The sequence below is a fragment of the Doryrhamphus excisus genome, linkage group LG17 (assembly GCF_037039965.1).
Source record: "Doryrhamphus excisus strain RoL-2023G ecotype Guam linkage group LG17, RoL_Dexc_Guam_v1.1, whole genome shotgun sequence".
In the NCBI taxonomy this organism is placed as follows: Eukaryota; Metazoa; Chordata; class Actinopteri; order Syngnathiformes; family Syngnathidae; genus Doryrhamphus; species Doryrhamphus excisus.
This window is the reverse complement of record NC_136373.1, coordinates 10,678,868-10,691,683: the sequence shown is the minus strand read 5'-3', so window position 1 is coordinate 10,691,683 and position 12,816 is coordinate 10,678,868. Positions and strand designations below refer to the sequence as shown.

Here is a 12,816-nt window from a genome sequence, read left to right as displayed (position 1 = left end):
ACCAGTATGTAGCGGTTGTGGCGCCTCACCTGACGTCGGGCTGTCGTCCTCGCGCACGATGGCTGTTCTGTTTAACCCGTCAGGCCGGACGTGTGGACTTGCATGTGCCGACTGGGCTACGGCTCTGGCGGCCTCTCGTGTTGACTCGTAGCGACGGGCTATTTTGAAAGCTCCCGCCAGGGAGCCCGGCCTCTCCTCCAGAAGTCGCTGCACCAGCGCAGCATCTGTTAAAGCATTGATGAAGATCTCCACTCCAATGGCCTCCTGTTCCGACTCTGTGCGGTCAGCATACACGATGGACACCTTCTCGTAGATGTCGTCTCGGAGGCTGTGAAGCGCTTTGCCGGGCCCTCTGCGCCTCTGTCGCAGTTCAATGCCCACAGCAGCTGCGTGTTGCGATCGTGGCCCATAGGCGGCTTCCACCTCATCAACAATCTGGTTGTAGCTCCACCTGGCCGACCGGGGATTCTTGTGGACAATAGCACCAGCTGGTCTTGTCAGGCTGAATCTCAGCTGAACCGCTTTGGTGTTGGTGGACCAGTGGTTGGCCAGGGCACAGCTCTCAAACTTGTGCAGGAAGTCCCTCCAAGATCCGGCGCCGTCGAAGTGGCCCGGTCGCATAGTGGGTATTCTCTCTCGCGGCTCATAAAGCTCGTCATCGCTACTGTCCTTGCAGCTACCGGCGTACAAGTGGGTCGGGACGTGGGTAGCAACTCTAGTCCCCCTGATATTTGGCTGGTTGGCCTCCCAATGGTAGGGCTGCTCACAGGAAGACGGGCCGGCGTGGCAGTGTGGGGTAGAACGGCAGTGTCCCGCTCCAGCAAATTTAATGTAGTCAATTGGCTGGGGTGTAAGTGCTGCTTTGGCCAAGACTGGCGGGAAAAACCCCTTGTCGGCATCGGCACCGACTGGTTCATCTTCACAGCATTTACAGTTCATGGGAGAGAAGGGTTTAACACGAGCATCAGCGTTATTCATCATCCCAATCGGACGTGTCGCAGGTGTAGACGCCCTGGCACTCCTGCAACGACCAAAACTATTTGTGAGAGTCTCCTGCTCACCCGTGATTGTGCCCGGCTGCTTTGCTGGCGTCAGGAAAGGGTTAACGGACGGTGGTGGGGTGAGCAGCGTCGCCTCATACGCACGCACCGTGCGGCGGACCGCACCATATTCGAAACCCACACGCGTCGCGGCGCCGGCCAGTTCTCTCCCGTTCCCGAACGTACCGTCACATCCTTCCACGGCTGCCGGCTGCTTCCAGTCAACTTTATTTCCGACTCTCCCACCACCAGAGCACAGCACACCCCGATCCCCCGCCCTTCCTGGTTTACAGGTCATGCTCAACCCGCCCCACATAGCTGGCCAAACACATGCCTGCAACACGGTAATCACTACAGCGTAAGTTTATTTTTATTTACTGTAGTACAACATTTATTGTAGTACAAAAGCATGCTAGATACGCAATCCATGAACTCAAGGAGAAAATTACATGCCATATCAAAGATCCGCCCACTTTTAATGCAGTTCGGCGCAGGATCGGATATATGGATAGTCCGGTTATATCTGTATTTTTTCCGACTCACGAGAATATCGATATAACGAGACTTTACTGTATTAGGAAACATAATCAACACATCATACCATAATGACAGATATCACATGGACAATCATCATCAAGTACGCAACTACAATCATTAATTAGACAATATCAAAACATTGAACAAGACCCCTTTGAGAGCCAAGAGTATAGTGATTTAGAAAATGAAACAAATATAGACCCTGACAATAATCTTTTCAATAATATAAAGATAAATGGTGAATACTACACTGCAGAACAATATAATCAATTAGATAACGAAGGCAAATTCAGTATAGTTCATTTTAATGCACGCAGTTTGCTTTCCAATTTTTTAAGTATTAAAAACTTCATAAGTGAATTTATTTATTTTATTTATAGCAATAACCAAGACGTGGTTAAGACCAGACATAGAAAATCAATTTGACATAGAAGGATACGAATTCATTCATCTAGATTGGAAAAATAAAGGAGGAGGAGCAGTTGGCTTGTATGTGAACAGGGATCTAAATTATAAAGTCATAAATAACACGTCACTTACCATAGATAATTTAGTAGAAAGTTTAACAATTGAAATATTTAATGAAAAAGATAAGCGTGTACTTGTGAGTTGTGTATATAGACCACCATCAGCAAACATCGAACAATTTAAAGAATGGATGTAACAAACTCACCGAAAGATCAAAAAAAATTATTCATATGTGGAGACTTTAATATCGATATTCTAAAAACTGGTCATGACAAGACAACAGACAATTTTGTAAACACAGTATACAGTATGCATTTGTACCCATCCATAACCAGACCAACTCACAGTGCAACACTATTAGATAATATTTTCATAAACAATTTCACCAATAGCCTGGAAAGTGGGATCTTCTTGAGCGACATCAGTGACCACTTACCAAGAATTTTATTATACGACACTAATTATAGAACAAAATATTGCGGCACATCTAAAATATATTACAGAAGAATTGAAGATGATAACTCACTCAACAAACTGGAAAATGAATTGAAAGCAGTGAACTGGGATTTGGTATTATCAGATAATGATGTGGACAGTGCATGCAATAGATTTCTGATTATTCTCAATACTATATATAATGTGTGCTGTCCAATCAAAAAACATTGCATAAAAAAGAATAATAATCCATGTCCATGGATGACAAAAGGTCTTCAGAATGCTTGTAAGAAAAAAAACAACTTAACTTCCATTTTAAGGAAAAGCAAACAAGATTATTACAGTACCGAGTTAGAAAAAAGCAAAAATAATATGAAGGCTTTCTGGAGTATTCTAAAAAATGTGATAAACAAAGGGAAAAAATCTAATAATTACCCAAAATTTTTTCGCATTGCAGGCAAAGAATGTTTCGATGAAAATACTGTGGTAAATAAAATAAATGAATATTTTGTAAATGTGGGAAATACCAGATCCAGTACTCCCCTTAGGCTGGAAAGAAAATTTAACAGAACGTAATACCTCATCCATGTTCATATCCCCAGTCGAACCAAATGAAATTATACAAACAGTTAACAAATTCATAAGTAAGAAATCAACAGACTACAATGATCTCGACATGTCAACAATTAAATCCACAATCAAACATATATACTAGCTTTACCACTGACACACATATGTAATTTGTCTTTCAGTTCAGGTGTATTCCCCAGCAAAATGAAAATAGCCAAAATTATACCAGTATACAAATCAGGTGACAAACGGGACTTTAATAACTTTAGACCTATTTCAGTATTACCGCAGTTCTCAAAAATTCTCGAAAAGTTATTCAATAATCAATTGGAAAAGTTTATGAACAAACATTCACTACTGTCCGATGCACAATATGGTTTCAGATCCAAGCATTCAACAGCCTTAGCACTCATGGACACTGTAGAAACAATATCATGTGCTCTTGAAGAAAAAAATCACTCCATTGGAATATTTGTGGACTTGAGCAAAGCTTTTGATACCATAGATCATGATATTCTACTGAGGAAATTGGACAGATATGGAATAAGAGGATTAGCATTAAAATGGATTTGAAGTTACCTTAGTGTGTTAGTATGGACAATTATAACTCGGAACATATGCAAGTAACCTGTGGGGTCCCCCAGGGCTCTGTGCTAGGACCTAAATTTTTCTCTTTATATATTCATGATCTGTGTCATGTGTCAGACTTTTTAAAACCAGTTCTTTTTGCCGATGACACTAGTTTGTTTTCCTCAGGAAAAAATCTTGATAAATTGATCCACAACATATCATCATTAAATTATGGTTCGATTCAAACAAATTATCACTGAACATGAACAAGACAAAATGTGTATATTTTGGAAAGCAATCAAAAAACAAAGAGATCAAAATTTCAATTGCAGGAGCAACAATCACACAAGTTAATGAAATCCGATTTTTAGGTGTATTTCTCAATAGCCAATTAAACTGGAAATCACACATAAACTACACAGCAAAAAAAAATAGCAAAAATGTTGCAATTCTCAGAAAAGCAAGACATGTTTTAACCTATAAATCTCTTCACATCCTATATTCCACACTTGTAATGCCATATCTGACTTATTGTTCAGAGATATGGGGAAACAATTTCAAAACCAATCTGCAACCTCTGGTCCTCCTGCAAAAAAAGAGCAATTCGGCATATACATACTAAGGTAGGTGTCATAGAGCATACTAATACATTATTCCTCGAATCCAAACTGCCCAAATTTGCGGATATAATATCCTTGAAAACCTTACAGATCATTTACAAAGCTAAACATAAACTCTTACCAGGAAACATTCAAAGTCTGTTCAAGGAAAAAGAAATATCCTATCAATTCAGAAATCCAAACCATTTTAAATCTGAAAGTTACCGGACCGCAAGAAGAGGTTTCTGTGTCATTTTCTTGTCATCTCTGCTGAAATCTCTGATTGACTGATATGAGAAATGTAAGAATACCACCTTAATACCCTTGCAACTATAAATTGGTAGAGGTACCTAGGCTAATCATACATAAATATAGAGGTAATAATTATCATTATTATTATCATTAATTATTATTAATTATTACTTTACAAAAAAATAGTAATAATGGACAGCAAGACATCATTGCTTCAAAAATTGAGTTTGCAACAATTGGTTGTTGATGATAAGACAAAGAAAATATTTTTTTTTTAAATACTCATTTAAAAACATTAAAAACATCATCTACATACCTCAAAATACAACAACCATTACAATACAATAAAATACAATGCAAACAAACAACCTAGATTAGGCACAGCAAGTGAAGACTGGGGCTGGAGCTGGTCATCGGTACAACCTTGCTTTTTAATGCACAAGCACAAACTAATAAACACGTCTAAAAACCTCAGGTAGGGTATAACAAGAAGATACTGATGGGTTGGTCACCTGTTCACACACAGTCTCAAGTTCTTGTTTTTTAATGCACAAGATTAGACACATGCAATCCAGAAAATGATATGTAAATGTCACAAAAAAGTGGGCTAATAAATTGACAATAAAAGCACAAATACTGCGGATTTCAGAAAATAACAGATGGAATGATACAGCACTCTACAAGAATCAATGAAGTCTGTAAAATTAAATAATAAAAAAAAAAATCCAAAAATTGTTAACTATAATATGATGAAAATGATAAGATTAATGATGGTAATAATGATAAAGATTATAACAATAATGATAATGATAATAACAATAATAATATTACAATGATAATAATAACAGGGGAAAATAAGACAGTGGCATGAACATGATTATATCTTGCAAAAAGGGGTAGGCATTTATAAGCTTTTGCTTCAGCCTACTCCTTTTGGGCTTGTGATCAGATAGCTGAATACAGATGTAAATAATGGAGAGTTGTATTTTGATTGGTGTGGGAGATGCACTGTGGTGTTTCGTGTATAAATGTAATAAAAAAAAAAACAAAACAATGAGAGTGGCTAAAATGTCTCCAACTGGAGTGTGCTGCCTGAGCCAAGTGAGCCAAGGATCGCTAGCGCTGAACGTGAAGGAAAGACCAAAGAACTAATGGTGTGCAGGTGATTGCCAGCAAGAAGGAGAGTGCAAACACTAGTCCAATCGGTGATGGTAGCAAGGTGGCCTCCATCGAGGGAGCAAAAAGTCTTATGCGAGTGTATCACATGAATCCTCTTCGCCGACGACAAGCGATGGTTGCATGGGCACGACCCCGCCAAGAATCTCCAAAATAGAGCCACTGATGTCCATGAGGGGATGAGAGGGTCCTGATGATCCTCTTGGGGCGCTGGCAATGCCAGGCGTTGGACGGAAGTAATCTATGCTCTATGTTGAAGGCTTCACCACCACAGCCGACCATCCGGCCGAATGGAGAGAGCAACAAGGTCCTCCAACGTCCTCATCTCATCCCATGCAGCCGATTCGTCTTGAAGCCGGAGACGAGGCTTCCCAGGCAGCTGCGGCGAAGCACCTTTTCGTTCCAATCACCACAATGCTTTGGCATGGGGTGGTCAAACACACTCTTCATGTCCATCACAAACTGGACGGGGTTGGCTAGAAGCTGCAGTTTCTTTTCACAACTAACCATGGAGCAGCTGGAGGCTGAGCAGATATGCTCCCTTTGCAATGTCGTGGCGTACGTGACAGGCTGCTCGGCGAAGGTGAGGGTGCAATGGTGGACGAGCAGCCCGCTCTGGTCAAAGTGGCCTCCACACCTTGCCGGGTGGGGGGTGCTCCTGAAGGGAGGTGCCAGGCGGCGGGAGGAGAGGCATGGCTGGAGGAGGAAGATCGAAAGTGGGCCCGAACATTCCTGACAATTTGCAATTCCGATTCTTTGGAGGGTTTAAATCAGGCACTGACCAAAGTTCTTGGATGAAATGTGGGAATGTCTCAGTGATTTGTTTTTATGATATGATTTTTTTAATGAATTACTTTACTATGAATTTCTCACCTGGCTATCTTCAAAAAGTACATAAATATCTATGTCCTACATCTTTTTACACACATATATCACGCATATCCTGTTGTTTATTATATTATTATGCAGACTAGACGGTGTAACTTAACCATGCTGCTACCTTCCTACTAACCAGCATGCAGAATAACGCTGAATGCGGGTTCAACGCCCTGGCTAAAGCTAGCTTTGGCTCATTTATCTTTGAAAAAGCCTGGATCATATACTTGGTTAGCACGCTCGGCTAGGAGACATCAATTCCACGCTCGGCCATCTCTGTGTGGAGTTTGCATGTTCTCCCCGTGCATGCGTGGGTTTTCTCCGGGTACTCCGGTTTCCTCCCACATTCCAAAAACATGCTAGGTTAATTGGCCACTCCAAATTGTCCATAGGTATGAATGTGAGTGTGAATGGTTGTTTGTCTATATGTGCCCTGTGATTGGCTGGCCACCAGTCCAGGGTGTACCCCGCTTCTCGCCCCAAGACAGCTGGGATAGGCTTCAGCACCCCGGCGACCCTCATGAGGAAAAATGAATGATTTGACTAATATTAGAACCATAAGCTATCATTTGTTTGCTGCTTCAATGTTGGCATAAAAGCAACATAATTGATTGTTTTACTGACCTGCCAGGTCCAGCTAGAACATCAAACAGGTCGCTTTGATGTTGCTTCGTGACGACTATTGGTTTTGGGGTTTTTTTGCAGAATTTCAGCCAAACTTGTGAGCACCGTGGCACACCGTGGCACACACATTTCGCTTGAAAATGGATGAAGATGTTCTTTGGTGTCCACCAGCGGCCAATCCCAATCGTAAATATACCGCTGTACGAGCCGTACAAAGACTTCTCTAAATCAGGAAGTGGGAGTGGGAGGTTTACCAACTTTTATTCACAATTGGAATGTTTGATAAACTTGGCTGCTGCCGCCAACATTCCTGCACTAAACTCTCTCTCTTTTAGCACACAGGCATTTAGACTTTGGGTCCATCGGCTGCTGGCTACCGGGGGAGGGGGGCGGGGGCCACAGGCTTAAATGACCTTTAGGATTTAGAGCAGGGGGGGGAGACACTTCTGATCAATTGTGCAGGGAAGCCGCTAGCTCCGAGGAGGGCCGGTGGAGGTGGAAGGTACTGGTGGGGTGGGGTGGCGTGTGAGAGGAGAGACTGGGGGGGTGGGGGGGGAGACGGCAGCAACAATATGGCGACAACTGCAGTTTTTCTCCGACCATTCCAGCATCTGCAGTCCCGCGAAGGCTTCTCCCCGGACCCTCGGTAACGTTTCCAAGGTGAACATTTGCGTTTATTCGTGTGCTTGGGAAGGAGGCGGCTGGTGTTTGCTTTTTCTCCTACGTGAATGTCGCAGAGACATGCAGGCTGGCCCGCATCTTTTTGAAATAGAGGGGGGAGCTCGATGTGGGGGTCTGTCTGCTTCTTTTTTATGCGTGTGCATCTTTCACTCGGACCATCAAGAGGAGACAAACATAGAAAATGTTGGATTTCAAGTGTTGGTCATATTCGGTAACTGTAGGCTGTACTGAGGTTGTTCCAAGCTAAAACAGAAAGAAGAAAGATGACGTTGACGTTGCTGGACAGTTTATCTTTGGCCTTTTCCCAACCTTGGAAGACACATTTGCAGGAGCCGAAGCTATGTGAGTACAGCCCGATCATCTCCATCTATGAGATCCATGCAGGTGATCGGGAACCTTTCTATGCGGTTGGATTTCTGTTTCTGTTCCCAAATGCGCTGCCTCCATCCAGCTGGTAGCACATCCATAGCGGTTATTGATTTGCTAGTCGACATGGCTCCTCGGGTGTGGTGCTCATCTCTCAAGGCAAAGCGGAAAAACCCGCACCGGCGAGCCCCCGGTAGAAACATCCGTTTTTCCTTTGTTCTGGTGTGATGCTGCGATGCACGGCGAGACAAACATACGACATTGACGCTTTTTTTTCTCCACACGACAACCACCCACTGCAGTAGTCGGTGTTTACTGCCTGCCTCGGTTAACGTGGTCGCAAGCGGAGACACTTTTTGGCGGCACCGCAACCTAATTTTCCATCAAAATGCATCCAAACAAATCCTTCCTCCACATCACGACCATCAGCCTGCATCCCAGATATTTGGGCAATAGGCTTAAATGTACAGTTCGGGGTGGGGGTCACCACAAAAATCATCATGGTTGATTTGTGGGGGGGCGAATACAAAAAAATGTTGGCATAGCTGCCTCACAGGCCTGCTAAACCCGTCGAGGGCCTTGCCTGGTTTCTGGAATCATTTTCAGACCCCATATTCATGCATATGTGTATGTGTGTGTGTATGTGTATGTGTATGTGTATGTGTATGTGTATGTGTATGTGTATGTGTATGTGTATGTGTATGTGTATGTGTATGTGTGTGTGTGTGTGTGTGTGTGTGTGTGTGTGTGTGTATGTGTGTGTGTATGTGTGTGTGTATGTGTGTGTGCATCCGAGCATGTGCTCCTGCTTCCATGTTGTGTGGTGCTGAAGCGGACAGCGCCAGCAGAGCAGCCTCAGCAGAAGGCTCTGAGGTTCCGGGGTCCATTTTAAACAGACGTGTAACGCCAAGCATGTTTGATTGCTGTCAGAAGTGTGTGTGTGTGTGTGTGTGTGTGTGTGCAAGCTCACGACCAGCATGTTCAGATAGATTTTGTTAGGAAAGCACCAAATTTGCGTCTGCATCCTCCACTCGTCTCTCAAATCTGCAGCCGAGGAATAAAATGGCCTGATTATGTAAACTTAAACAATGCCATCTGAGGAGGTGATGACAGTCTTCTGTTTTAGGACCGCTCTCTCCGCTGATGCAGTCACATTTTTGTGTGTAGTAGAAATAAAGACAATGTTTAGATGGTAGATTCCTGTCAGGTTTACTGCATAAGAAGCAGCCTGTTGCTGCTGTATGTTGAGTGCAGTGATGAAACAATACCGTTTAGGCCAAAAATGACATAATACCATCCACTATTGAGGCCCTCGGAATGGTGGTAACCACTCCCTTTTTAGGCCACCCTGAAAGCAACGTCTTTCAGAGAAGAGGCACAGTTCAAATCACTGGGATGTACCACAGTATTTTAGTATTACTGCTATATGTACTCTCTCTGAACCGCTGATGCTTTACACAGATCTTCTATTTGAGGTATATTTAAAATGGAAATTGGAATTCCATCTTTGTCATTTACATTATTGAGATATTTCATGCCGCTTATCCTTAAGGAGATATTATGATGATAAGATTCATCTGCATAACTTTTGGTCTTTTCTGGAGTGATGTAATCCTGAATATTGAGGGGGAGTTGTATTGTTTGTCTGTAAGTGCCCTGTAACTGCCCGGGGTGTACCCTGCCTCTCACTTGAAGCCAGCTGGGATAGGCTCCAGCGTAGCTATGACCCCAATGGGGCCAAGTGGTATAGAAGATGGATAAATACACTGTTAGTAAACTTAAAGTCTGACCCCATAACTCATATCGACTTGAAATGTCTCACACACGCATATTTGCACTGTACAAAAGTCCCACTACAACCTTCGGGTTTGGATTTGGTACACACCCACACCACTTTGCCCCCATCCATCTGTGAGGTCTGTGAGCTATTGTAGAAGTAAGTAAAGAATGTAATAATAACATAATAACAAAGTAATAAATGTAGAGAACAACAGACAAGACGCTACCAACAAATAATGCTAAATAACCAACAAATATGTGAGCTTTAAACATATCATTTATTCACCAGACGGACATTTAAGGGGCAGTTTCCTCCGGCAGACAGCACAAGCTTGAGGAAGAAAACTGGGATGCAAATTGCAAGCAAGGGTAAGCAGGGAAGGAGTAAGGGTGTCGGGAGTTTAAATTATGCTCATTTTCAACCCTTTGTATTGAGTTGTGATCTCCTATAGAGCAGTTACACGCAATAACACGCACAGAAAACCTTTTAGATCTTCCAGAATCTGTACCTATTCCAGCTGTACTTCCTTTGATTTGTGCTTCCTGCCAAAACGCTCTGTTTTCATTTATTCCAGCCATGGTCCGCCTCCGGGCACGCCCATTCCGCTGTGATTGGTCACATGCCCAAAGTACTTCCTAACTATGAATCATATAAGGAAGTCCGCCCCTCTGTGACATCACAGAGGCAGTTTTACCACACCTTTTGCGGTTTGAGCCATCCCAAACTTCTTTCAGGGCTCACTTCCAAATCCCCAAACCTCATTATCTGGTTTAACACCAGAATCCAACATTCTAACTACCTTTATAGGTCAGAAAGGGGAAAGCATCATAGGTCCCCTTTAACACCAGAATACAACATTCTAACTACATTTATAGGTCAGAAAGGGGAAAGCATCATAGGTCCCCTTTAACACCAGAATCCAACATTCTAACTACATTTATAGGGCGCAAAAGTGTAAAAAGCATCATAGGTCCCCTTTAAAAGTACATCGGCCGCCACAGCAGTGGCTCCGCCTGCATGGGGCGATGTCCTCCTATGGCCGTCCCCCCCACTGAGGTGGGCGGCTTCTCCCAACTAACCTCTGTGGACATACGGCGGGATAGCATGAATGCCCCTGACCCGGCCATTGCGAGCGGCTTCTCCTGCTGTCCAATCTGGCTCAGCCAACACATTTGCCAAGAATAGTCGGGATGTAACTCATGCTTTACGTCAATGCCTCACGTTACACACGCCAATGTTACATGAGTAATCTACTCAGATATGGGTGGAGTAGCCAAAACAACTGGACTCATTTAAGAGTATAGTAATTGTTACTTCACCACAGTGCTTCTCAAATATTTGGATGGCCCTGTGGGGGGGGGGGGTCTGGGTGTTACTGTCATGTACACATTTATAGTACTCAACATGCAATGGGACTCCTGAATACGCTGGTATGCTCTCCATTTTGTATCATTGTCCTGGTTTCAGGAGTTCAGTCTGTACAGTACAGATACATGAATACGTATTATCACTTCCTCCAGGATTTCAAATTGGGGTGGCGCTAAAAAAAACATGACTATACGTACCTCTTGTGTACAAAATAAGACATGGTGGAAACGTGGTGGATTTTATTGCCGAAACGACTGTGATCACACTTTAGTACTAAGAGGATTGGCTTTGGAGGCCAATTAAAACGGCAAAAAAGGCCAGCATTGTTAGTCCAGTGAACGGCACCACGCTTGCTATCACATGAACGTTTCCGGCTACTGGGTACAATGGTGGCTGGTGTGAGCGACAGTGATATAGCCGGGCGTATGGGCTGTTCCCAACCCTCAATCAGACAACAACACCACGGGCTCCGATGATCACTACATCCGGTTGCAACGCCCCTGTGACCAGTTGCCAGTCGTACAGCGGGGGAAACACTCTGCAGGAAGACACCCGGATCAGGAGCCCCATTGGACGTCGATCCGTATTGACTGTTTGTGTTTGGCAGCTGCCATTTATTGTTTGATGTCATCAAATATGGTCTGGAAGTTTCTATGGGCTGTCAGCGTCCATACAAGTCTTGGACGGTGGCAAACGTTTTTATCTCGACCAGCTCCTCAGGCTTACCTGTCCTCTCTGTGAAGAAGTGAAACATCATGTGTGTGTTTCACTACACAAAGCAAAGTTGACCTTTTCTGTTCTGTTCCTCCCTAGAGCTGCTAGAGTGGATGGTCCAAACCTAAAGACCAAGTAGCTGCAGGATGAAAACATGGCTGCACCCCTTCTCGCACCGCCAGGACCTGATAGCTTCAAGAGATTTAATGTGGAATCTTTGGTGGCTCTCGAGCAGCGCATCAACGAGGAGAAGAACAAGAAGCCACCCAAGCAGGACAGCAGTTACCGTGACGACGATGACGAGAACAAGCCCAAGCCCAACAGCGATCTGGAGGCTGGGAAGAGCCTGCCCTACATCTACGGGGACATCCCTAAAGGAATGGTGGCGGTACCACTGGAGGATCTGGACCCGTACTACCTGAACTCTCAGAAAGTGAGTGGAAAAACGTACACTTGTCCAGCCTAAAATGCCTTTCAACTTCCTGTCGGTGTCACTCATCACACTGGAAACTGCCTGCCTCTGTTTACAAATGGCATATGTCCCGTTTTCTCAATTACGCTCATCTCAAATGATAACAGTGAAGGTTTACTTCTCATCTCGAACAAGGCCTCCCCTTGAAAACTTAGCCCCACACTCTTTTAACTCTGTCTAAAAACTAAAAACCTGTTCATTTTGCCTTTCACATAACCGAAGTTGGTTTGAAAAAATACAATTATTTATATCTCCTTTTTTTTTCTTAAGCTGTTGCACCTGCCCAGA

General features: G+C 43.6%; 1 protein-coding gene across 6 annotated transcripts in view; it reads left to right on the top strand.

The window, feature by feature from the left end:
• Window positions 1–7,686: 7,686 nt before the first annotated feature.
• The window catches only part of scn8aa (sodium channel, voltage gated, type VIII, alpha subunit a), a 62,509-nt gene continuing 57,379 nt past the window's right edge, over window positions 7,687–12,816 (top strand). For 5 of the 6 annotated variants that reach the window (XR_013630094.1, XM_058085757.2, XM_058085754.2 and 2 more), the window contains exons 1-2: window positions 7,687–7,807; window positions 12,156–12,489. Coding sequence is in view for 5 of the 6 variants with exons in the window: in XM_058085757.2 (XP_057941740.2) it covers window positions 12,211–12,489 (279 nt within the window). In the remaining variant the exon portion in view is untranslated. Of the gene's footprint in view, window positions 7,808–7,873; window positions 8,171–12,155; window positions 12,490–12,816 lie in introns of those variants that run through there. The other variant, XM_058085756.2, reaches the window with a different exon arrangement.